Here is a 27,110-nt window from a genome sequence, read left to right on the forward strand (position 1 = left end):
AAAACTCAATAGCAAGGAAACAAATAACCTGATTAAAAAAATGGACAAAGAAACTGAATAGTCATTTCCAAAAAAACCCATAAAAATAGTTAACATGTATATAAAAAATGCTCAATCACACTAATCATTAGGGGAAAGTAAATTAAAACTGTAATGAGATATTGCCTCCTACCTGTTAGGATGGCTATTATCATGAAAACAAAAGATAGGTGTTGATAAGGATGTGCAGAAAAGGGCACCAGGATGAGGAGAAAAGGAAACTGACCTGAGTTTTTGTTGAGAATGTGAATTGGTACACTCATTATAGGAAACAGTATGGAGGTTCTTCAGAAGTTAAAATAAAATTACCATATGATCCAGGAGTTCCCCTTTTAGGTGTATAACCAAAGGACATGAAATCAGTTTGCCAAGGAGACATCTGTATTCTCATATCCACTGAAGGATTTTTTATAATAGCCAATATATAGAATCAACCTAAATACTTATCAACAGATAAATGGATAAAGAAAATATTGTGTGTATACTATGGAATGATGTTGAGTCACTGAAGAAGAAAATCCTGCCATTTGTAATAACATGAAAGAATATGGAGTACATTATGCTAAGTGAAATAAACCAGGCAAAGAGAGACAATTACTGCATGATCTCATTAAGGTGTAGAATCTAAAACAAGTCAAACCCATAGAAATACAGGGTAGAATGTGGTTACTGTGATGGGGGCTGGAGTGTGTGTGTATGAATGGGTGTATGTGTGTGTGTGTGTGTCTAGATAGGTCAAAGGACACAAAATTTCTGTCATGATGAATAAATTCTGTTGAACAACATGGTGACTATAGTGTTAATAATGTATTGTATACTTAAAAATTACTGAGAAGGTAGATTGTACATGGTCTTACCACACAAAATTATAGATTAGATATTCTAATGAGTTTGACTTGACCAATCTGTAAAATTGTGTACATGTTTGAAAACATAATGGAATGGGAATGTAGCTCAGTTATACAGAGCTTGCATAGCATGAGTAAGCCCTGGGGTCTAATCTCCAGCTCCATCAAAAATATATATATAGTATACCATAATACATATAATTTTTAATCTATCAATTTAAAAAATTTAAAAATCATTTTACAAACTACTACTTGTAATTTCTCAGGTAGTTCTAACTGTATTAGATTTAATTTATCTTAATAAAATCAAAATTTTATCTAGAAATTTTACCCCTTTAAGAGCAACCTTCTTATTTGGGGACTTTGTTATCAATATGCCACTAGATGGCACTGGCTATCCATCTGTACTAGAAAACAAATTGAACTCTGTTCATTTCAGAGTAAGATACAATCAAAGGGACCATAGCAAATTCTAGATGCTCTGTGCAAGGGCCTTTTTCTATCTTGCTGAAAAGTCTCTCTCTATATATATTTACCTGAACACATACACACAAAATAATAGTGATGAATATTAATTGCGTTAAGCATTTATTATGTCAGGCAGTTTACATTTATTAACTCATTGAATCCTCACAATAATCCTGTGGAGTTGAAGTTATGTAAATTTTTCTGATGTGGTATTTCAGGCAAAAAATGATTATATAACTTCCTTCCAGGTTACAGAGCTTCTGAGTAATTAAGCTGGAATTTGAATCCAGGCAGACTGATCTCCCATGCTAATACTTTTAGCCATCTTTGGTGCCCTCACCAGCTTATCAGTATTAACTAGTGAGTAGGATGATTGTTTGAAATGTATGTGCTAATGTTATGACTTATAATGTTCTGAAAGACAGTCTAATGTAACATGTTGTTAAAAGGCAAACTCTAGAAACCCATGGCATGGGTTTGGATCTTGGTTCTACCATTTACTAATAGGTAATATTGAAATATTGGTCAGTTTTTACTTCACCTCTCTGTATCTTACTCTTCCTATCTATAAAATAAAAAAGATAATTCCTACAATAAGGATTTTTTGAGAATTAAATAAAATAATCAATATAAAGAAGTATCTGTTATGTAGTAATAAAAATGGATTCCCAGTTATTTTATTGTAGAAATCTGAGATTCTTTTTCACAATTAGGCCAAAGTCTTGAATAAAATAAATTCCAAACTATAGCTATAATTCTAATGTTGGGAGCACAAGGTTGCATAAGGATTAAATAGAACCTGTAATCAGTTCTCATGTACTTCAGGAGGGTAAAAGCAAAGGAATGAGATAGAATCATGTCCTGCCTAATGGTACTAGGTCTGTCCTAGGCTAAGCTCCTGTTTGTGTTTGAAAGCTGTGCAACCTTAGCCAGGATTGGAGGTACCCAGGTTATAACTGTGTGTCTACAGTCATTATAGCTTATCTGTCCTATAGCTGACTTTAAAGCTTAGAAGGACTAAACAGACCATATGTAGGTGTTTCACTTGTCCAGATTGTGCATAGATTCTATCAGTAGTGATTAGTGAGAATTTTAAGATGAGTGAGAAGTCTGTTATTCATGTTCCTTTTTTTTTCTCATAAGTAGGCATTTTAGTTGCTTTTAATTTTATTGAGTTATATCTATTATTCTGATGTTCTATTGAAAGTTAAATCTTTTGTGAAGTATATATTTGCATATAGAATTTTTTAAAAAGTGGAACAATGATTCTTTAAAACCAGGAAATAGTGACATCCTTTTCAAGGTAATGACAGGGAAATTATAATATCCACAATCTCGAAGCACAGTGGAATTTTGCTATGAACATTTATCATAGTAGGGGACTTGTTGCACAGTGAATTTTGTTTAAGAGGGTTTAAATTGTATGAACTATGTGAAAGCATTTATATCTAAGCCTAGGAAACAATAATCACTATTTAACACTCACAACCCTTAACACTAGGATCTGTTTTTACCTGTGGATTATAGTTAAGAAAACTGAGGGAAATGAATAACCTATTAAGTTCACAGAGACCAGGGTAGCAGTGTGTGGCCAGAAGAACCAGATACAATGTGCTTCTGACCCCAGTCCTGGTGCCACTAGAAAGCCTCTAAGGCAGGCATTTGGAGATGCTTGCTTACTCTTCCATATTTGCTTATTTTCTGAGAAGCCTACTTCTCACTTGTTTCTGACACGATTAGGTAGAATGGGAAGGCTTAGTCTATATTGTCTTTTTGTACAATATTTTTCAAGTATTTCCTTCATTTATCTAGTTTCAAACATTTGAGAATTAAAATCTTTTGATTACTGTAATAGAATTGAACAGAGAGATGAGAAATAAGTATAGGATTAAATGATTAAATCTAAAGGGGACAAGTTAAAGAGCGGGAGTTTACTCTGTGGATTTAACATAAATAAATATTCTAATAATTAGTAGGTATAAAAGTGTGGATATTGAACCTAATTTGTAAGTGTGGAGAGAGGTATATTGTCTAGAACTTGATCCTTTATTTAGTAGGAAAAAAACTTTTGGTATAATTGTTTTCATAAGATATCATCAAATTTATGTATACAGAATACTTACTATTCTGGTTTTAAAGTTCTTGGTCAGAGCAGTACATTTTAATCATCCAGGACTCTTTCATGTATATAGAGCCATTTATTTTATTTTATTCCTAAATAAGTGGCTTTTAAATTTTAACTTGATTTTTGTTCTAGCATTCTCTCTCTCTCTCTCTCTCTCTCTCTCTCTCTCTCTCTCGGAGAAACCCAAGTTCTATGTTTTAGTATTCAGAACAATTCCACTTAGGGACAGTTGTAGTCAACAATTTATCCCTGAAATCTATCCAGTATCATGGTAGACTCAATGAGTATTAGTGAAGGAATGTTATGAACTGAAGTTTCTTAGTCACTGCTTTTCTATAATTGACCTAAGTGTCATCTATATTTCTACATGAAACAGAGTAGCTATGTCACTGTTTAAGATTTGATAAGACTCTCATACCCACATATCCTTGAAAATTTGCTGCTGTAGTATTCATTATATAGAGAGCATGCTAGAAAAATGCACATTTTATTACTTGAATAAGGATTTGGGCACTGACCCCTTGACTATGTTGGCTACCTTTCAAATATACTAAGGCTCAGTCTTTCCTATCCTCAGGTCTTAGCTTAAATGCCATTGCTTTAGGGAGGCCTTCTTAGGCCATTTATTATCATTATCTATTTGAGAACTGCTTTTTTTTTTCTGTGACAGAGGCAAATGAAGTTTTCCAAATACTCATATCTGCTTGTAATTCCCATTTTCTCTTGGCAATTACCTTGAGCCCATGCAACTTGTGGCTACTGTGAGGCAAAGTGACTTCTTGAGCCAAATTTGGACTGAGATGGTTAAGTGCACTATATTCCTCTCCTACTCCTGATTTTGTTTCAGTGATCTTGGAAGCTGGATGTTACAGGTTATTGTAAATTACAAGAAGTTGGGCAGTGGAATTCTTTTTTTTTTTTTACTTTATTTATTTATTTATGTGGTGCTGAGGATCCAACCCAAGGTCTTGCATGTGCAAGGCAAGTGCTCTATCACTGAGCCATAACTTCAGCCCCGGGCAGTGGAATTCTTATTGGAATTCAATGAATAAATAAGTAGCCTTTTATAAGTGACTGAGATTTGAGATTTTTTTGTAAACTATGAAACTTAAAAATCCAAGAAATTCAACAAACTTTTTTTTTTCCATTTTTTTTATTTGGAAGCTCAACAAACTAAAAGCCCATGAAATATGAAGAAAATTACATCAAACAACACCATAATCAAATTATTCAAAACCACTGGTAGCTAGAAAAAAAACAAAACAAAATCCCCAAGTACTTAAAAGAAACAGGGGTAGGGAAGATATGTAACCTATAGAAAAACACAGAGAATGATGAAAGATTTCTTGTCAGAAACAATGCAAGCAAGAAAATAGTGGAGCATCTTTATCTTCCAAGTATTGAAAGGGAAAAAATAAAAAAGTCCAACAGGGATTCAATACCCAGTGTAAAAAACTTTTTTTTCAAAAGCAAGAAGTAAAACAAACAAAAAACTTTTTTTCCCAGATATACCAGAAAAGGGAGATTCCAGGTAAAGCTAAAAGAATTAATTACTGGTAGTGTTTTCTTTCTAATATAAGAAATATTAAAGGATGTTCTACAGGAAAAAAGGAAATGATACTATACATATATATATATATATATATATATATATATATAGATAGATAGATAGATATAGGTCTATCCAAAGGAATGAAGAGCTCTGGAAATGGTAACTACATGTGTAAATATATATATCTCCCTACTATTTAAATCATTTTAGAAGATAATGTTTAACTAAAAATGAAATCGATACAGCATATGATTTGTAACATAAGTAAAAGTAAAGTGTATGACAAAAATAGCATAAAAGTCAAGAGGGAATGAGTGGTAGAATATTGTTGTTCCATTCTTATACTATATGTGAAGTGATACAGTATCACTTGTTGATATACTATGATGAGTTAAAGATGTACACTGTGAAACCAAAAGCAACCATTAAAATACCACAATAGTTATAGCTGATAAGCCAATAAAAGACAAAAATTATTTTATTATATTATAATAATATATTATTTAATTGTGTCGATATATTAATAATTAGTAATATTAATAATGTTAAATTAATATGTAAATAAAAGACATAAAATACATTATAAATAGGGTTGTCATGAATATTCAATGAACCTAAAGGAAGAAAGATGGAGAAAAGACAGCAAAGAAAACACATAATAATATGATAGTTTTAAACATGTAAAATGTAATGAAAGTAACCCAATAAACATAAGAGGTTGTCAAATTGGATAAAAATCAAGACCTAACTTTATGTTGCTTACAAGAAAAACACTTCAAATGTAAAAACAGAGAGATTAAAAGTAAGAGGATGCTAACATTAATCAAAGGAAAGCTTGAATACTTATGTTAATACCAAGAAAAGCATATTTCAGAATATTTCCAAGGATCAAGAGGTCATTCCGTAGTACTTGAGATTTCAGCTAATCAAAAAGAAATAACAATCTTAATTTAAATGCCTAATAGGAAAGCTTCAATTATGTGAAAACAGACCCAGTGGAATAGTAAGAAAAAGGAAACATCTGAAATTATCACTAGAGGTTTTAAAATATCTCTCTCAATAATTGAGAAAACAAATAGGCATAAAATCAGTATGTATGTAGATTTGAGTATAGTATCAACCCTTTTGATCCTATTAACATTTGTAAAACACTTTCTCCCAAATATCAGAATATACTTTTCTTTTTTCAAGTTCATATGGAATACTTACCAAGACAAACCACATTCTAGGCCATAAACCAAATCTCAGATTTAAAGGACTCATGTCACATGAAGCACATTCTCAGAATACAGTGGAAATAAATTAAAAATCAATAGCAGAAAAATATCTAAAAAACCCTAACAATTGAAAACTAAATAACCTGCTTCTGAATAACCCTTGTGTAAAGGAAAATTACAAATTATTTTAAACTTTTTATGAATACACATACACAAAACACAACATATCAAAATTTATGAGATGCCATTAAAATGGCTCTTAGGGAAAATATATAGAGCACTAAATGCCTATCTTAGAAAAGAATGGTCCCAAATAAATAATCTCTGCTTTTCCTTAAAGATACTACTAAAATTTATTTTGTAGTTAAAACCATTCCACAAAGAAGTCTATATTCAGATAGATTCCCTGTAGAATTCTGTCAAATATTTAGGGAATACAATACAGAGGAAGGAATACTTCCTGACTCATTATAGAGTCCACGATTACCCTTATGCCAAAAACCTGAAAAAGACATTATAAGAAATGAAAACCACAGGTTAGTATTCTTCATAAATATAGATGTAAAATATATTAACAAAAACTTAACAAATGAATCCAACAATATATAAAGGGATCAATTATCATGATAAAATGCATTTTACTCCAGTAATGCAACGTCATTTTCATATTTAGACATAAAACAATGAATTTCATCATATGAACAAAGTAAAAATGAAAACAATCATATTGTCATCTCAATAGATACAGATAAAGTATTTGATAAAAATCCATCATCAATTATCAATAAAGGCTGACAAATAACTAATAATAGAAGAGAACTTCTTCAAGTGAATTAAAGGCATTTATGAAAATTCTGAAGCTATCATAATTATTGATTTTTGAAAGATAGAATATTTTTCTGCTACAGTCAGGAAGAAGTCAAGGATGTCTGCTTTCACCTCCACTTAACTTTGTACTGGAGAGTCTAACTAATGCAATAAGCCAAAAAAAATTAATAAAAGATGACTTAATGTGTATGAAAAAAAATCAATGTCATTTACAAAAAATAAAAAAAAAAAAATTCCCCAAACCTACTAGTACTAATAAGTGAGTTTAGCAAGACTGGAGAATGTAATATTAGTATACAAAAATCAATGCCACCATACTAGCATCAAGCAATCAGATACTGAATTTTTTAAAAAAATATGTAAAATAGCATTAAAATATGAAATCCTTAGACATAAACTTGACAAAGCATGGGGAAAACCTGTACATTGAAATTTAAAGGATGTCTAGAGAGAAACTAGAAACAGCCTAAAGTAATGAATCAAGACACCTTATTTTACACTCAACATTACGATGTCAGATTTCCTCCAATTGTTTGTAGATTCAAGACAAAACCAGTCAAAATATCCTAGTTTTTTGTGGGACATTTTCAAAAGGTGTAAATATACAATTATAATACCAGAAGGAGCCACACCTCACCTGCCACAATAATCACCCAGCACATCAAAACTAGGATGGACTAAGTGGGTTACAGCACTCACAATTCAACCATTTACCTCTAAATATTCCTGAGAAACACAGGAACAAAAGGGGTACACCTTTTATCAAAACCATGATACCATGGAATGGGTGGCTTAACCAACAGAAATTATTTTCTCACAGTTCTGGAGGCTGAAAGTCTGAGATCAGTCACAGATTTTATGAGCAAAAGGAAGACAAATTGAAGACAGCTCACCTGCTTGTGCAACGTAAGCGCCACAGGATGGCAGCATTGAGCAAGCATTTTCCTTCCTTCCTTCCTTCCTTCCTTTCTTCCTTCCTTCCTTCCTTTCTTCCTTCCTTCCATCCTTCCTTCCTTCCTTTTCTTTCATAAAAGTTAATGATTTATACCCATCTCTGAGTAAATCACTGAGATAATTTGCATATTAGTGGGATTGGTTGGTCTTTGTAACCACTTAAGTCCCTTGCTGTTCATACCCAGGTGGAAACCATCCTAAAAGCTTTTTCAGTTACTCAAATCTATAGAATTGTGTGTGTGTGTGTGTGTGTGTGTGTGTGTGTGTGTTTTGAGCAGTTGTATTGCAAACTTGTTATATCATCTAACTTGAGATGACTGATTTCTCAAAATATCTTCAAATTCAGGCATTTCTTAAACAGCAGTAGTTACTATTTTTCTTTTTAATATTATGGTTTTTTCTTTACCATGAAACTCTCTTCTGTTTTGAGTATATTTAGCTTGAAATGCTAACAAGGATTTACTAAAATCACAAGTCCCTATTTATATGGTAGCTCTCTGATCCTCTATTTATCAGGTCAACAAATATTTACCTAGAATCCAATCTATATAACTCTATGGGAGGCACTAGGGGAAAGAGATAGTTAGGAAACAATTTGAGACTAACTCATTGTCTTTAAAATATTTGCATGCAAGATCTCCAAAATGTAAAATTTTGTTTTTCTTTTCTCTTGTGTGTTTACAAAGAGCTCATTATCTAAGTCTTTTCCTCTATAGAATGTACATAGCTTTGTAAGTAGTACTGTGCATTTGACAGAATTTACTATATTGGACTGGGGATATAGCTCAGTTGGTAGAGTGCTTCCCTTGAATGCACAAGGCTCTGGGTTAAATCCCCAGCACCACACACACACACACACACACACACACACAAAAGAAGAATTTACTATGTAGAGTTATTAGAGTGCCTAGGAAACAAAGGGCTTGATAAACCAAAGTGTTTTCATTCAACATAGTTTTAGAAGAATAAGGCAATTTTAGGATCTCCATATCCGTACACCTCATCCAAGAGAATCATATAGGGCACAGGTTAGCAACTTTAGCAAAATGTGTAAGTTCCAACTCCAGTAATTTTTTTTTTTTTTTAACAGCCTGTGAAGTAAGCCTGTCTGGAAACTTACTGGGCATTTTCTGTGGCTGTAGGAGAGGGAGGCTGAGGAAGGGTGGAGAGCCAGATGTACCCTTTCTGGCCTAGAGAACACCTCCCACTCCACCTCCACGCTGCACAATATTTTCAACTTGGGAGGTGGAGTAGCCCAGTGAGGTTAGAGTCATTTCCCATTCCTTTTCTGTTTCTCTACCTCTAGATGATGAAACAACTACTAAATGATATTGGGCAAGTGGTAGGCACTAGATAAGTATTTTCTGTCTTGAAATCTTGATATAGAAGCCAGTAGAATATTCATCAGTTTGAGAACACTGAGTTAGCTTAAGAACATTGAATTCTATCTCTCATTTACTTCTAGAAAATAATCCATTAAGATACTGTAGTTAAATAGTTTGATTAGACAAACTATTTTAATTTATAAACATTTATTCCGTTAGAATAAATTTCAGAGGGCAAGAATTTTGTCTGGTGGCTCACTTATTATCACATGGAAGATACTTAGTAAATATTTGTTGAGTGAATAAATGAGTGAATTCTCAAAGACTTTATATACACTCTAAGAGTATGGACTTTAATCTATTAGCATAAAATTTTGCCTGAAATTTTTGATTTTTCAAGTCCTGAAAGATAGAAATAAAAGGAAAAAACAAAAAAACACAAATCATTCACCTTAAATTTATATTGTAGAATATAACAGTGCAGATGTCTAAAAAGATTATATAGGGCTGTGGTTGTGGCTCAGTGGTAGAACACTTGCCTAGCATGCGTGAGGAGGCAACTGGGTTCGATTCTCAGCACCACATAAAAATAAATGAATAAAATAAAGGTCTGTCAACATCTAAAAAATATTTTTTAAAAAAGATTATATAGGGTCAATAAATCAAGATTCTATGACTGGGACCCCCTGCCCCTGTGAGTTTTTTTTAATATTTTTACAACAAGGATGTCAAAGTATATAGAAAGATAACACAACTTTTCTCCTGGTAGTCTCTTCTTCTAATTGTTCCCAGTTATCCACCAGTATTTTCTTAGTTTTTTTATTTTAAAGTAGAGATAATAATAGTCACTTATTCAGTAAATATTTATTGAGCACCCCTGTTTTTCAGGTACTGTTCTTTGTGGTAGGAATGTATCAGACAAAAATTTCTTCCCTTGTGAATATGTAGTAGGACAGATAAAAATAAATATCATAAATGAGCAACTACATTTTTTAGAAGTTATTGTACTGTGGGAAAAAAGATAATATATTGTGGTGAAAGGGATAAGGGTGTTGGGGAATGGTTGTATTTGTATCCCCCTTTCTAACATTTTATTATAAAAAATTTTAAGCATACAGAAAAATTTAAAAAACAGTATAATGAATACCTATATACCCTCAACCTAGATTCTATAGTTGTTAAAATTTTGCTGTTTCCTTTGTCAAATATTTATCCATCTATTAACCCATCAAACATCTTATTTTTAAAGCATTTAAAGGTAAGAACATACTAATATACCACAAAAACTTCAGTATGTACATTATTAACTATATTCAACATTAAGATTTTTATGTGAAATTATGTATATTGAAATGCACACTCGTAAGTTTATTTTTGCACATATTTTGAAAAATATAAACTCGTACTTAAATTAAACTCTTATGTAACTATCAAAATGTAGAACATTTTCATTAAATGAGAGAGTATTCTCATGCCACTTCCTAGTGATTCCCTCTTCCTACCTTTCATCCTTACCCTAAGGTAACTAGTAATCTTATATTTCCACGTTTACTGTCCATTTGGATATCTTTCTTTCCTGTTTAAATATTTAGCTCATTTTAAGAAATTAAGATACTTATCTTTTAATTATTGAGCTTTTGAAGTTTTTATATATATCTAAATACAAATTCTTTGTCAGATACATATTTTGTAAATATTTCTCACAGTTCTGTTTTCTTAACAGAAAAACCTTAAAATCTTTTGATGAAAATAAAAATTTTAATTTCCTAAAGACTAATTGATTACTTTTTTCATTTATGCTTAAGCATTTTATATTCTAAAAAGTTTTTGCATTTAGAAATAGTGCATTGAAGGCACTTTCACATGTGATATCTTTTAAATGTCATTTACAATTTATGTTAGTCTTATGCAGAATTTTCCTTTCTATCTTTGGAAACTGATAAATAAAATTTCTTCCCTGCTTAAAAAAAAGTTTTTGCTTTAACCCAGCCCATAAAAATATTCTTCTAAGTTTCACTCAGTAACTGTATAGTTTTTAGCTTTTATGCTTAAGTTTATAATCAATTTTCAGTTAATTTTTCTGTATAGTATGAAGCAGGTATTATGATTAGTTCCTCCCACCAACATGGCTTCCCAGGTATTCAAGTACTATTTGTTAATAAGAATTTGATTGCCATGTGTTGTAGTTTGCATCTTTAATGTCTTCCAAAGTCCCATGTATTAAAGGCTTGGTTTACATTCCATGGTGCTACTGGAAGGTATTTTGTCACTGTGAGGAAAAGCTGACTAACACACCATGGTACTTTTGTAAAATATCAAATGACTTTATGAGTATAATTCCAAAACTGGACTCTCAGTTCTGTTCCATAGATCTAATTGTCTATCCTTATGCCAGTGCCACATTTTCTTGTTAATTATAGCTTTTTAGCATAAAAGTGGTGTAATTTTTCTAACTCTGGTAATTTTCAAGATTGTTTTAAATATTCTAAATTCTTTATATCTTCATATATATTTTAGAATCTAATAACAAACCTCATAGGATTATGATCAATATTGTAGTGAAAGCATAGATTCATTTAGGACTCTTGATACAACTTTATTGAGTCTTCTCTTCATAAACATGATATACCCTGAATTTATTAAGGTAAAACTGTTAACAGTATTTTGTAATTCTTGTTATGGAAATCATCCTTAAATTTGAAAAATTTATTCCTAGGGAATTAATAAATTGTAAGCATTAATAAATTTGTAAGCATTATGATTAGTATTGTAAATAGTATTTGTGAATAGTACTGTGAATAGCATTTTTTAAAATTTCATTTTCTAATAGTTTCTGCTTATGGGCAGAAATATAATTGGTTGTACAATGTGATCTTGTTAAAGTGACTTTAATAGTTCTAGTCATTATTTTATAAAATTTGTGGGATACTCAACATAAACATCTATGCTATCTGTAATGAGAGTTTTACTTATTTCTTTCTGAACTCTATGTCTTTTTCTTTAATCTTGTTAGCACTAGGTAAGATCTGCAATAAAACATTAAATAAAAATGTTGGGATTGGATACTCTTCTGATTTTAAGTGAAAAGTTTCAGTATTTTACTACTAAGTATGATGTTAAGTTGCTGGGTTTTTTTGAACATGTCTATAACAAATTGAAGACTTTAAAATTTGTTTCTATTTTAGTGTTTCAAGCTAAAACTTTCATTCATTTGGTGTTGTTCACCTTAAAGGGGCTTCTAGAAGTTTGCTTTCTTTGTGTGTCTGTGGAGATTTTATATACAATGTTTGGGTCTCCTGGGTGTGGCTTCTCCTTTTCCACTGTGGTAGTAGCCCCAAACTTCATCCTTTGATTCCTTAATCAAGTAAGGCTGTGAATTTCTACCCAAATTCCAGCTGTCCTGTAGCTATAAAAACCTCCAAAATAGGAAGTTTCTTCGGTGATATTCCTTTCTTGCAGATATCCACTTCCACCAAATCTGTCTGCTTTTAATGACTCTCCATTTTTTTTGACAGTTGGTTTTATTTAATGATTTTTCCAAAGATTGCAGTTGTTTTCTATGAGATGTTTGATTTAATATAAGCTACTTAACTATTATTAGAAGTAGATCATATATTTTAAAATGGTGTGATCTGAATAGTGGGTGTATTAGTGAAAATGTGTCATGTAGTCGTGTAAGGAAACATTTGAATGAAGGTAATAGTTTAGCTAAGGTGACAAGACAGTTTTTGATTGTTTTTGTTTGTTTGTTTTTAGAAAAAAAAAAAAAAAAAACCTTCCATGACAGAAGGCTGTAGCCAAGGTGGGAAAATGCCTAACTTTTTTGAGGAAGAACAAGGAGACTAGTGTGATGCTAATTGAGAAAAGAGTAGTTAGTGATGAGATCAGATAGATGATTGGGGTTTGGAGTAGTAGAGATCATGAGTGTCCTGTTTACCACTGTAAGGTTATAAAATTGCTTCTGAGAACCAAAAATGTTTTTATAAATACTGTGACAAAACTGGTATTAGTGAATCTTCTAATCATATGTCCTAAGGGTGACTTCAGGTAAGTCATTCAAAATTATGAAACGTATTTATTTCTCTTACTGAAATATCAAAAGGTAAGATTATTAATTGAAAAATATTTGATATTTTTTGCATGTGCTTAGACATATAACATTTAATCCAGTAATAGTGTTGTGTTTGAAGTCTTAGATGAAACAGTACATTTCTTGGGATATGTTAGGGTTATCAAATGTCTTACTAGGAGTTGGGGTGGGAGAGGCCTCTCTTACTTTACTCTTTGAATGGTATTTAACATTATTAGCATTTTTATGACTTCTGTATAATACAGAAGGAAAAGCTGGTTTTATAGCAAAAGGATATAAATTTGAATTCCAGATCCCTTTCTTAGAAATTATCTAAGATTGGCTGAATTTCAAAGTCTTTGATCCTAGGCTTCAAAATAATTAACATTTTCTACCTTAGTCCCCAGTAACTAGGAAAGTCATTATAAATCACTATTTAAATGTAAGGTACGCTAACTCAAATTATTACTATATATTTCACATTACATTAGAAAAAGTAAATCTTTCTTGGCACAGGATGTATGTGAAATTTAATCTACTGCTGACATAACACAGAATTTCATAAAAATGACAAATGAATTGGATTTCTTAATTTTTCTGATCTTAATCTTTTTTCCTCTATTCATATGAAATCCTTCCTTTTAGACTAAATAACCTTAGCTAATTGAATCCTGTGTCATACCATTTGAATGTCCACACATCTGTCTTTTAAAACTACTAACACTTAAGTAGCTCAAGACAAAATTGTTATGGAATAATGATCTAAGGTATGATGTGAGTAGAAGTTAAATAAGTATATAAGAGGACTTTGCTCTCATAAAGATAGTTTGTTAAATTTGAGTCATAAACATTAATTTTTAATGTAATACATTCAGAACCTACTTTTGTGGGTTGTATAAAGTAAAAATCCCTTTTGTTCACGTGGGAATTTCCCTAATGCTGTTTATTAAATAACACATTCTTTATCAGTGGCCCAAAGATTTTTAAAAACGAAGTACAAGAGGTACACAAAGGGTAGGGTATAACTCGGGTAGAACATGTGCTTAGCATACCCAAGACCCTGAGCTGGATGTCCAGGACTAAAAAAAACAAAAAACAAAAACAACCCAACAATAACAACAAAAATGCAAAACAACAAACAAATAAACAAAACCAAGAAAGGAAGGGAAGGAGGCAGGAGTGAGGAAGAAATGAAGGAAGGACACAGAGGGCAGGTCTTTTCAGTGTTCTTTAAGTGAATGGGCAGCACAGAGCTGTAGATGCTAAAAGTCAATGTAGCTCAGGCTTATTGGTAAAATAGCTCTTAAAATCTAAAGACGAGCCCTTTTTGAGTTCTTTTAATAAATGGATCAGCTCATACATATATCATACATATATTAGTAGAGTTTTCACTAATGAACTAACTTGGGCCCTTATTAGAAAATGAGAACTTCAAATATAATTGTTTTTCTTTTAATTTATACAGCCTTTGAATTATTGCAAAAATATCCATATCATGAAACTTCTGCATGACTAAAAAAAGACTCATCACCATCTTCATAATCATCATCATCTTCCAGATTTTAGAAAAATGGAACCATTATTTTTGTCCTCAAATAGTAAATTAAACATGTAATTATTTAAAGTTTTGCTAGAATCTATAATGATCTTCTAGCTTTAGAGAAAATAGATGAGGTTTACCCTGCTCATTATAGAATGAGTGAAGTTATGAAAAATGAAAAACTATTGATGAGAGAGACATTCCAAAGTGTTTCTATTTGAAAGTGATTAAAGTGACTACTTTTATGTTTAATGGAGTTTCGTAGCTTGATGATGGTAAATTGGATATATGTAAAGTAAGGTGGCAGTTGTCATCTTTAGAATACAAAGATGTCAGAAACAAAACATAATTCTTTAAAAACAGTTGGGACTTTGTGCTTTTAGGATTTTTAAAAATATATGTATAGGTGGGAAAAAAGAAGAAGAAACATGTATAGATAGAGCTTTTTCCTAGTATATATGATGTCCTGGATTTGATTCCCCAGAAAGCACATGTGCGTGCACAGTCACACACACACACACATACACACACATACACACACACACACACAGTATAAATGGCATTCATTTTGTAATGGACAAAGAAGTATTTACATACCAAATATGTTAGGCACATGAGTTAATAATTGAGATAAAGGTAAACTAAACGATTCTTCATAAAATAGTAAGAACCTATTTTATGTCAATACTTTTTTAAATGAGATGATTGGTATGCCATATATCACTTGATTAATTCATTATTCAGGTTGTGTTCTTTTCCTTATGCATAGCAAACCATAGTGATATTTTAGATTTGAATGTGTTAATGCTTTATGGAAAGTGTGTGTTGGATATTTGCTTTTTCCTTATGTAACTTAAGAGGAAACTTGAATTAACCATGTGATGGCTATTTTTAACACAATAATAAAGCCCCTTTAATCTGCAGTGCTCAAAGTATTGAATAGAAACCTATTAACAGAAATGTTTTGTATTAGAGTAAAGTGGGTTTAAATACTCTTAATATGCAAACTTTTTGAGGCAAAGACTCATCAATCCAGCCACTTCTGACCCTATAATAGCATATACTCTAAGAGTCATTAATAACAGCTATTAGTCAAGACCCCCTTGGCTTGCTTTTTGGTGGCAAGGAAAGAGTAAGGGTGTTATATCTTTCCTGGAACTGAACCATAGTGATGTGACTGTTGGTCCCTATATTTCACATTCCATATTTCCACATAAACAGCAATTTTAAAATGAGACCAATTTTATTTATTTTTCAGATCATGTGGATGAGCGAACAATATGCAATGGAATTTCCCCAGAAAAAGATGTGGATGGATTTCATATTATCAATATTGGAAGACTGTGCCTTGATCAGCATTCTCTCATACCTGCCACTGCTGGTGCTGTTTGGGAAATAATTAAAAGAACAGGTTGGTAACTTGGGGTCTGATGGACAGAGGTATTAGGACCTGAAATGAGCATTTGCAGATTGCCTTGATAGAATTACCTTAACCTTGCAAAGTGACGGAAATAATAAGCCACAAAACTTCAGTCTGTAGAAAGGTATAAAATTATAGAAGTCAAAGACCAAATCCAAAATAAAATGGAATGAAGGCCATGTGCCAGGTTATGGGCACTGCAGTTGTAACATGTAGGGAGTAAATTTTCCAAATTGTAGTTTGTTTCCCTACTTTTAAACTATAAATTTCATGCATTTGGATGAAAACTTTTTCAAAATGAGTTATATTTTCCATTAATAAACTAACATGTTGTTCTTATAGAAGCCATGTCTATTGACCTAAGATTTCACTGTAAACATTTGTTCTTCTACTATGCCAGATACAGTCTTGCTCTCACAGACTGCCTGGGAGTGTAGAGATATTTACCTCTATGTTAATTGACCTCAAATTGCTTTGTGTGTTGATGATTTTCCTGCTGCCACCACTATCACCTCCTATCTGGCAACATCTTCTCTATTCTAATCTGCTATTTTCTGAGACAAAATCTCCAAGAGAAAGCAGATCCTGGAATCATACTCTGAAATAATTATACTTAGAAAACCCTAAGTTTCAACTTCTTTATTTTACTTATGAAGAAACTGAGCTCCAAAGAGGTAGAGTATATGAATTTTCAGGCTTTATCTTTTTCATCTTTCTAAGATGGAAAGTTTGGTGCTTCTTTTGTATGGAATGAAGTACATTAGCACTGTGCAAAATCCTTTTTTTTCACTTACTTTATTCCAGCTTTGCTCAAAATTTGATTGCCAGTGAAGCTTGATATTGTTGTACTTGGCTTATTTTGTAATTAGTAGTTAATATATTTTAAGGCTTTGCACTTCTAACTCTTCGAGTGAATCTCAATGTTTAAAATTAATTTGATGGCAACTTGAGGATGTTTGTGGTTTTTAAATGAGGACATAATCAAAGGGAAAGTGACAAATCCAAGAAGCATAAAAATAAATATTTATAAATAATTGAATGTGGGCATGTTAGAAACAAGCTGCGTAAACCCAAATTTAATTAGAACTTTTTAAAGAATGTTTCAGTTGAGTGTTCTGATGCTTAATTTGTTTCTTGTTGTTGATTCTTCATTTAAACCAAACTCTGTATTTTAAGGAATTGAAACATTTGGGAAAAATGTGGTTGTGGCTGGAAGATCCAAGAATGTAGGCATGCCTATTGCCATGCTTTTGCACACTGATGGAGAGCATGAACGGCCAGGAGGTAGGTAGGACCTTGCAGATTCCATGTATTCTTAGATTTTCTTTCATCTTCCATCATCAAGTAAAAATTTAACAATTTGACTTCACATACTTGTGGACATATGCAATTAAAGGTTTCCTTTATTCCTTATCTAATGGTATGAAAGCCTTGAAAGTGATTAAAGAATTGCTGAAAATATGTGGCCCTGTTTTTCTTTTTTTTTTCTCTCTTTTCTTTTGGCTGTATACTTTCTTTAAGTCATTATAGTCATCAAGAAAGGCTGAAAAGTCACAAGATACTTAAAAATCACATGCCTCAGAAAATTATCAGAACCTTGGAAAGTTGGATGTAGATTTCCTAAAATGGCAAGGTCTTAGTACTTTACAAATAATCTAGTTACCTCACTTTATAGACAAGGAAGCTGAAGCTTGGGGTTAACTGATTATCTAGAACAGACAAATAGCCATTAAATTGTGAGTAGTGACACCCCAAGTCTCTAAGAAAGCCCAGGCAAAATGTGATGGTGTTTGAGAGCATGGGGCTACATTCTTTAGGTGCCTGTCATCACACCATCATCCCAGGACCTTGTTTATTTAAATATCCTGATAGCTGTGATAGCTGGATGCTGAGAAGCTCCACAGGAATGAGGATGGGGACAGGGTGAGAAAGAAGTTTAGCAAAAGGGTAATAGGGCATTGTTCATGGTTGCCTGAGTCAGTGTTGTGGACAGAAAACAAAAGGTTACTCATCCCATTGCTTTCTGTTAAATTCTGCATCTTGTTCTAACTTGGATAAAAAACTAATTTCATGTTCTTAATAGAAGTAGTTATTGGTCTGTATTTGTCAAGAAATTTTCAATACTTCCTTTACTGCTTATTTTCTTAATCTTTTTTCCTAGTCTTTGATGTAGTAAGTACTTCATTGGTATAATTCCAAAAATACCAGGGGATTTTCTTGGTTTTCTAATATTAAATCAGAGTGATAGAGATAACATGCTTATGTACAACATACATATTACTATACATAGGTATATACATTTCTTAACATTATAAACCTTGGTGAATTTTAGTTTCTTGATATTAAAATTTTGTGATACTTATTTTAGCATCTTGGCTGACATAATATATATGAAATATTGTTTAAAATATGAAACCAATGAAAAAATAAACCCAATGTTAATGTATTTAAATTGATGAATGATGAAGATTTGAATATTATTTTCCCTTTCTGGGCTAAGGATTTAAATAGTGTCAGAAGTCACTATGTGTGTATAGACATTGTAAATTGGGGTTGGGAGCTTTTAAAAGACTTAGTTTTGAAGAGCTCTCTGAAAGACCACATGTGATAGTACAACAGTTTTCATGATGCCCATGTCCAAGGCTACTTTCCTAGCCTCACTGTTCACTTTTATCTTATTTTATTATGGCTTCCCTATCTCTTAGGTATAATAATTATACTGATTCAGTTTGCCTTCACGTAGTCATTTCTGAGTTAAGCAAGGTAAGATAATGAGGAATATTTAACTAGGTATACTACAATTTTGACTAAAAGCCAGTTAGTATGTTTTTCATTATTTTCAACATTTTCTTGTCTTTTCTAATCAATAACATAATAACCAACATTGTGTAGTTTCATGTTTTTCTCAGTACTTTTTTGTGAACTATCTCATTTTTTTCAATAACTAGTATATATTAACATTATTTACATCTTTGTAGCTAAAGGAAATGAGCTTTAGAAACTTTGTAGGACATGCCCAAGGCCCCAGGAGCAAATGGGGTTCAGAGTTGGGAGCTGGTGCTGATGTTATGGTTGGAAGGGAAGAACTGGAGTCAGACTCTTTTGTTGCCACGCTTGTGACCCTGGGCAAGTTATTTAATTGGTGTAGACCTCCTCTTTTTCATCTGTAGAATGCAAATAATGTTATCATCCATTTCACTTGGTTATTGTGAAAATTAAATGAGAAAAAAATTAAAGGAGATATAAATGTTAAGTGCTAATAATAGTGCCTCACACACAGTAAGTTAAGTTGCTACAAGTAGCTGTGGCTGTAGCTATTGTTTCGATCATATGCTTAATAACCTGTTATGATTCCAGCCATAAAGTGTAACATAACATGATCTGAGGTTAATGATATGTTTTTACCTTTATTTGAAATTTTATTTTCTTTTTCTGCTAAGTTTTTTATTTGCTGTTTTTAGATCATATCTAGTTTTTTTGTGATAATTTGAATAAAAAGACTTTATAAAAGCTTACAAAGTATTTGATTAGAAATGTAACATTCTAATATGCCAAATAAGACTTTTTACAGTGTGTACTTTTTTATATAAACATCAGTGTATTACATGCTTATTTCTTGTTGAGTTTCAATTTGGAATTAGTTATTTGCCTACAAAATACCTGAGAAAATCAATTTACTCCTCTTTAATGCAATTTTAGACTAGTAATCCTACTGCATATAATTTTATTATATATGGATTATTTATAGGTACATACGTGTATAGTAAAAATAGCTATGTAAGTATGAGAAAGATAAGCATGAATTAATGGTAGTAATGAGCTCTGAAGAGTGAATTGTAGGATATAAACATATTACTTTAAAAAATATCTTATACATTGTATAATGAAATATTCTCATTTGAAACATATTAAAAATTGAATAAATGTGGATTTAGTTTTATTGCTGGTTATAAACAGACAGTTAAACTTACCTTTATTATCATGGTACCTAAGTGCCGTTATTGAAAGCAAAAATAAATGAAACAGGGAACAGACCTCAATGGATCAGCAAGCTTTCTTTATTAAGCAACAAAATGGCACATTTTCAGGGGAGAACATGGCAACTGGTTACAAGAAGGGTCTGATTTTTGTAGGGTTTAAGTGAGACTTAATCACCATATCAGCATGGGTAGTGAGACTTAACCATATAGATTTAATTATAGCAGAATATGTCAGGTGAGCAGTCAGGGAAATAGTTGTAGAAGGAGAAATTGTGAAAGTTCAGAGCCCATTGTTTCCTGAATTCCTCGGGACCCATTGTCCTCCTTTCTTCTTGGGAGTTGTTGTTTCCCCTTTTCCCTGGGGGTTGTTTTCCTTATCCTTCAGTTATAATTATAGCATCTAAAATATAACAAATATTACAAAAAATGTTTCCAAAACAGATATTTAATCTCATGAATATTTAATAGGACTGTGGTGACATATATTATTAATATGATGAATTGTTAAGAGCTGCTTACTGAAGATTTTGAGTCTGTGGGAAAGTTAATATTTCAATGTCCGTGTCTGGTAGAGCAGTAATTATGTGCAGTGACTCCATGTGCATTGTTAACTAATGGAGATAATGAAGGAGGATTAACTCTGCAAATTCATATCTATAGAACTTGTTCTACTGACATGAACAAAGTTAAGCATTCAGCTCATGCTGTGTATTTCTTTGCCAGAAGAGATTCAAAACCCTAATCATTCATTTTTGTCTGAAAGCCAAAGATAATTGCTGTAAAAGAAAAATGGCCAAATCATAATTTAGCTGATTCATAAGTGTCTACCATTGGCTAGCTTTTTTTTTTTTTTTTTAAAGTTTGGATATTAAATACATGGACCTCAGATGTTTTGTGAAGAAAAACTTCTTTTAATTCTCCTGGGGCGTGAAACATTTAAAATGAAGATGTGCTAAAATCTTGAAGTAAAAGAGTAGGGCAGACTAATACTCAACCCTCAGAGGAAGCAAGGACAGAGATTCCCTCCTGCTGAGGACAGGCTATTTACAGAAAGCTCTGTAGGGGACTGGGCATTTGAGCCATTATGTAGCTTAAAGACAGGAGGTGAGAGATGGTTCTTCTTCTCCTAGAACTGTGGTCTTGATGGTAGTGATGGGGCATGAAGGGACATGATACAAAAGTAGGGTAAATTTAAACTATGGATATTCAGTGGTACAAAACAAAATATTTTTGTGGATGCCCATGGTAAAGGGAACTGATATAAAGTGATCAACAGTGGAAAGTCTCTTCTTAGCTCTACTAATTATTAGGCTGTTTGAATAGCTTCGTGACCATTAGTAGATCACTGTGTATTCTTTTTTTTTTTTTTTTAAGAGAGAGAATCTTTTTTGTAGATGGACACAACACAATGCCTTTATTTTTATGTGGTGCTGAGAATGGAACCTGGGTCCCGCCCTTACTAGGGGATTGCTCTACCACTGAGCCACAATCCCAGCCCAATCACTGTGTATTCTTGAGGCTTCTTTGTAGTGACCTACCCAGTTCACCTTGGAACTGGTGGAAACTGAATACCATTGCTTTAGCCCATTGTCTGTTTTTAGCTTTACCATGAGAAAGGAAGAGAGAAACTTTGCAATGTCTTTAAAACAGTTTTTCTTCTTTCAAGATAACACAGTGCCCTAATGACTAAGGAATTATTGTCACCCAAGGAATTAAGATTTTATTTTGAATTCTTTTAGAGTAAGTTACTCTCTCTGTATTGTTAATCTTATGCATGCTATCTCCTGTGAATAAGTCCCTCTAAATGGTCACAATATGGGTTACATCGTCCTCCTTTAACTAAAAGGTTGTGGCATCAGTGCAGGAACACTTTTTAAAGAGTATTTGCAAGACCAGCAAAGAAAGCACAACTTCTTATTTGTTTACAGTCCTATAAGCCTGGTAATATGTATTTTTTCCCCAGTACTGGAGATTGAATCTAGGACCACATACATGCTAGGCAAGCATTCTACCACTGAGTTACAGCCCCAGCCCCTTTTTATTTGATCTTGAGACAAGGTCTTGATAAATTGCAGAGGCTGGCCTTGAACTTGTGATTCTTTTGAGTAGCTGGAATTACAGTGTATACCACCATACCTGCTGGTGAGATTTTTTTATTTCACTCAGCTGATATTCATTCAGTACTTAATCTCTGTGAATCACTGTGGGATACAGCAGTGTAAAAAACTTTGTCGTCTATTTTCAGAAGCTGCCTCTTCAGGACTCATGCTTGGTAGGCATGTTTTCTCCATGTGCTGGCTCTGCATTGACATCCACTTTTACAGTTGTGCCTACCTTCTGTTGTGATTTCTGTATAGCAGGCGTTTTTCTTCAAGAGTTCCACAATCTAAATAGAAAACCACATGAGTTTTTGCCCCCTGAATGCCTTTCCTTTGTGAAATTTGGCTTCAGTTTTGAAAATGAATATTTTTGCCAGCCTAGGAGCATTATCCCCCACTGACAGAGGTAGTAGTAACTCAGTGGTGGATGCTTGGGGCACTGCAGTGTGATACAAGTGGTATGTGTGATTAAGCTCTGCCCAGTGGCAGGCTGGGTCAACACTGTTAGGTTTCAAGAGAGGAGACAAGTAGGAACGCCTAGGAATGCAGGAGTCACGCAAAGTGTTCACACCACCAGAACTGAGGCTCTTCTTCGTACTGTAGCAGAGTGAAGTGGGATGTTTGCTGCCTCTTATGGAAGGAAGCATTTGCAAACTGGGGCAGGGATGATGGCAGGCATTTAAGTCTCTGCTACTCCTATCCCAAGGTGAAAATTACTCTTAACAAGCTATTGGGAATATTTTATTTTGTGATGCTTCCATGTTGATTAGACTTTACTAAATTACAACTTTGAGTCTGAGTAGTTGAATTAGTGGAAAAGTAATAATGATTGTTCTAGACTCATTATCTAAATTGAATAATAGGAGCACATTTTTATTTTCAATGTTTCATAAATTTAGTTAGCTAGTATCTGGTAAATACTATACTTGGAAAATAGATATTCTCATCAGAAAACTGGAACTATTATACTACTAAAATTTAAATCTTATTTAAAATATAAAGCAAAGTCCAAAACTTTCTCTTTCCCTTTCATTTTCTCTATTACTTAAGAGTACTAGATATTTATTGTATTAGCAGAAGGAAGCATCCCTTTTCTAATGTCCATGAGCCTCATTGTTTAAAGGACCACTAATAAGGGTATATATTCCACTTCTATCTACCTTTCTCGTGTCGCTCTCTCCCCATCTTATATTGAAGTTTCATAAAAGTACAAACACACCATCTCTTTCATACCTACTTGTGGTTACAGATCCTGTTCCCTTTGCATGGAATCCCATTTCCCATCACACACTTCCTTTCTTCCCACCTCTCACCATTTCTTCAGATGCAGCTCAAATCTAACTTTTGTGCTTTGGGTATGATGCCATCACGACACTTAACATATAGCATATTGATTATCTTACCTGTTCACTTCTCATATACACATAGTAAATGTAAACTTCTTGACAAATGTTTTTACAGTCTTTTTGTATTGCTGAAATTTACTGAGGGGCTTCATGTGTAATAATGGATTGAGTCAGTCAGTCAATAAAATTCTGTTCTGCTTTCTATGTGCCAAATACCATGCCAGCATTGAAGAAAATATGACTACAGGTTAGGGTTTAAAATATGACACTTTTGGGGCTGGGGATGTGGTAGCATGCTCGCCTGGCATGCCTGCGGCCCGGGTTGTGTCCACCGAAAACTAAAAAATAAATATTAAAAAATTTTCTCTCTCTCTCTTTAAAAAGAAAATAAAAAAAAATAAAATATGACACTTTGTTTATTAAAAAAAAAATCTCAGTATGCAGACAGATGCTGGGAGCCATTAGCCAAGCAGGTATGACAATTTCCTTGCCAGCGTACCCCATGTTGCTTAGAGGAAGGACTCGTGGAAATGGACTTGCCTTGGACATTTGCAGTGACATTGCATGTATGTTTGAGAAAGGTGACCTTGCTCAAGGACCAGGGCGGATCCCGGTTTAGGGTTCTCCTTGGGTTTAGGGCGGTTCCAGGTTTAAGGTTATTCCTGCTGGGAATAGGGCGTATCCTGCTGCCTGAGTTCCCCTTGAGTTCTCAGGGGATTCAGACAGTATTTTTTGGGAGACAGAAGCCCAGTGGGGGTGGATTTGGGCAGAGAATGTGGATTTCCCCAGAACTTGTTTGTAGAGTGCTAGGTGTGAGCTCGGGAATAAAGAGCTGCTGTTTGAATCTACAAGCTGTGTGGTGGCTCGTGATTTTGTGCCCAGCCAGACTGCGGCAGACAGAAAGGGAAGGAGGGCAGTTGCTAGGTGCCCCCCTAACCCTAACCCTAACCCTAACCCTAACACCACTCACAAAATTTTCATATTTAGAATTAATAGACCTTTGTATAAAAGTTTTACTTAAAACACCCCTTCATCCAGAAATCATCTTGTATTAAACAGGGAGGAAGTTGCCTCATGACCATCAGGAAGAACAAAGGATATCTCAGCACACATGGCAGAGGATGAGAAACTGGCACTGATGACATTCTTTAAAGAGATCTCAGTGTTTTTCCAGTAAAACACTGAGGATCTGTTATTTTTTTTAGACTTCCCCCACCCCAAGCTGTGGACTTGCAATGCTGACTTCTTATACAGGGGATGATTTCTTTGTTGCTAAGTTTGGAGAAAACAGTTGTGAATAAATCAGATATGGCTCTGTCCTCTTGAGATTAAAATCAAGTAGGAAAGACAGTCATTAAACAATGAGGTATAAATGATTCACTAACTGTAATTGTGCAGACTATTTCAAAAGAGAAGTAGAGCTTTACATAAAAAGCTTAGTTGTTGGATGGAATGAATGAACTCTAATCACAATTACATATGAATATTATACTCTATTTTGAGATCTACCTATGTTATTATTGTAAAGGAATGCTTTTATTATAGGTTACCTGAGTCTGTACTTAAAACTAAAAATTTCAGCCTCATGCACACATGGCAATATACAAAACAAATGCAAATGAGAACTAGTGAAGAAAAATGGGAAGGAAAGACTGGAGCTATATAGAGCCAAAGATAATAAGACTTATACTAAAAATAAACACATCATTAAAACCCCGTGGATATATTGCCACTATCAGGCACAGATTTTTATATATTGGAGCTGAATATATGTTTGGTAAATGTATTTAATTGAGTCTAAATTATATATGCCATGGTTGGGTCACTAATTTTATCCTGAGAGCTCATTAGCAGGAAAAAAATGACTAGTTACCTAAGTTAATATCTTTTGGATTAAAAATAAAACATATGCTAAGGAAAAAGAAAACATTTTTCTGATATTAAAACAAAAGTAATTTCTCCCATGTTTTTTATTAATTTTTAAATTTATTTTAATTAGTTATACATGACAGTAGAATGCATTTATGCACTGTGATATATCATACATAGATTGAATATAATTTCTCATTTTTATGAGTGTACATGTTATATATATATAAAGTAATAATGACTATTTCATTCTATTATCTTTCCTATCCCCACATCCCCTCCTCTCCCCTACCTTCACTTCCTTCTACCTAATCTAAGGTAATACTATTCTTCTCTAATGCCCCCCTGTCCCCGCCTCATTGTAAATTAGCATCTGCATATTAGAGAAAACATTCAGCCTTTTTTAGGGGGGGATTTTTGCTTATTTTGCTTAGCATGATATTCTCCAGCTCCATCCATTTACTGGCAAATGCCATAATTTCAGTCTTCTTTAAAGCTGAGTAATATTCCACTGAGTATATATACCACATTTTTTTAAATCCATTCATCTATTGAAGGACACCTAGGTTGGTTCCATAGTTGTGCTATTGTGAATTGAGCTGCTATAAAAATTGATGAGGCTGCATTACTATAGTATGCTGATTTTAAGACCTTTGGATATAAACTGAGGAGTGGGATAGCTAGGTCAAATGGTGTTTCCATTCCAAGTTTTCTGAGGAATCTCCATACTGCTTTTCATAGTGGTTGCACCAATTTGCAGTCCCTCCAGCAATGTATGAATGTACCTTTTCCCCCACATCTTTGCCAACATTTATTGTTGCCTGTATTCTTGATGATTGCCATTCTGACAGGAGTGAGATGAAATCTTAGTTTTGATTTGCATTTCTCTAATTGCTAGAGATGTTGAACACTTTTTCATATATTTGTTCACCAGTTGTATTTCTTCTTCTGTGAAGTGTCTTTTTCAGTTCCTTAGCCCATTTATTGATTGGGTTATTTGTTTTGTTGGTGTTAATTTTTTTGAGTTCTTTATATATCCTAGAGATTAATGCTTTATAGGAGGTGCATGTGGTAAAGATTTTCTCCCAATCTGCAGGCTGTCTCCTCACATTATTGATTGTTTCCTTTGCTGAAAAGAAGCTTTTTAATTTGAATCCAATGTGTTCTTATAAACAGAAAATTATACAATGGATTGAGAAATATTCAAAACATGCTTTTTAATTTAACAAAATGGCCACTTTTATAGGGCTTTTTAAAATCATTGAAGCACAAATTAAGCTACTACTCACAAGTATTATTCTTGTTTCATTAGACATTTTTTCCTCATTATTTTTTTCCTGAGTCATTCCCCTTTTCTTAACTTCTCAAGCCCTACCTACCTCTGGAATCATCAGGGGGCCTTAAAAATATAGCTTCCTAAACCCAAATACA

General features: G+C 33.0%; 1 protein-coding gene across 4 annotated transcripts in view; it reads left to right on the forward strand.

Annotated features, from left to right (window-relative positions):
* Mthfd2l (methylenetetrahydrofolate dehydrogenase (NADP+ dependent) 2 like) overlaps positions 1 to 27,110 on the forward strand; it is a 110,446-nt gene that overhangs the window by 15,486 nt on the left and 67,850 nt on the right. For 3 of the 4 annotated variants that reach the window (XM_046458601.2, XM_046458609.2, XM_058584085.1), the window contains 2 exons: positions 16,224 to 16,376; positions 17,562 to 17,669. In XM_046458601.2, coding sequence (XP_046314557.1) covers positions 16,224 to 16,376; positions 17,562 to 17,669 — 261 coding nt within the window. Of the gene's footprint in view, positions 1 to 16,223; positions 16,377 to 17,561; positions 17,670 to 27,110 lie in introns of those variants that run through there. The other variant, XR_006854854.2, reaches the window with a different exon arrangement.

Source organism: Marmota monax, unplaced genomic scaffold (genome assembly GCF_021218885.2).
Source record: "Marmota monax isolate L192 unplaced genomic scaffold, Marmota_monax_Labrador192_F-V1.1 WCK01_AAM20220418_F8-fsc00112, whole genome shotgun sequence".
Lineage (NCBI taxonomy): Eukaryota > Metazoa > Chordata > Mammalia > Rodentia > Sciuridae > Marmota > Marmota monax.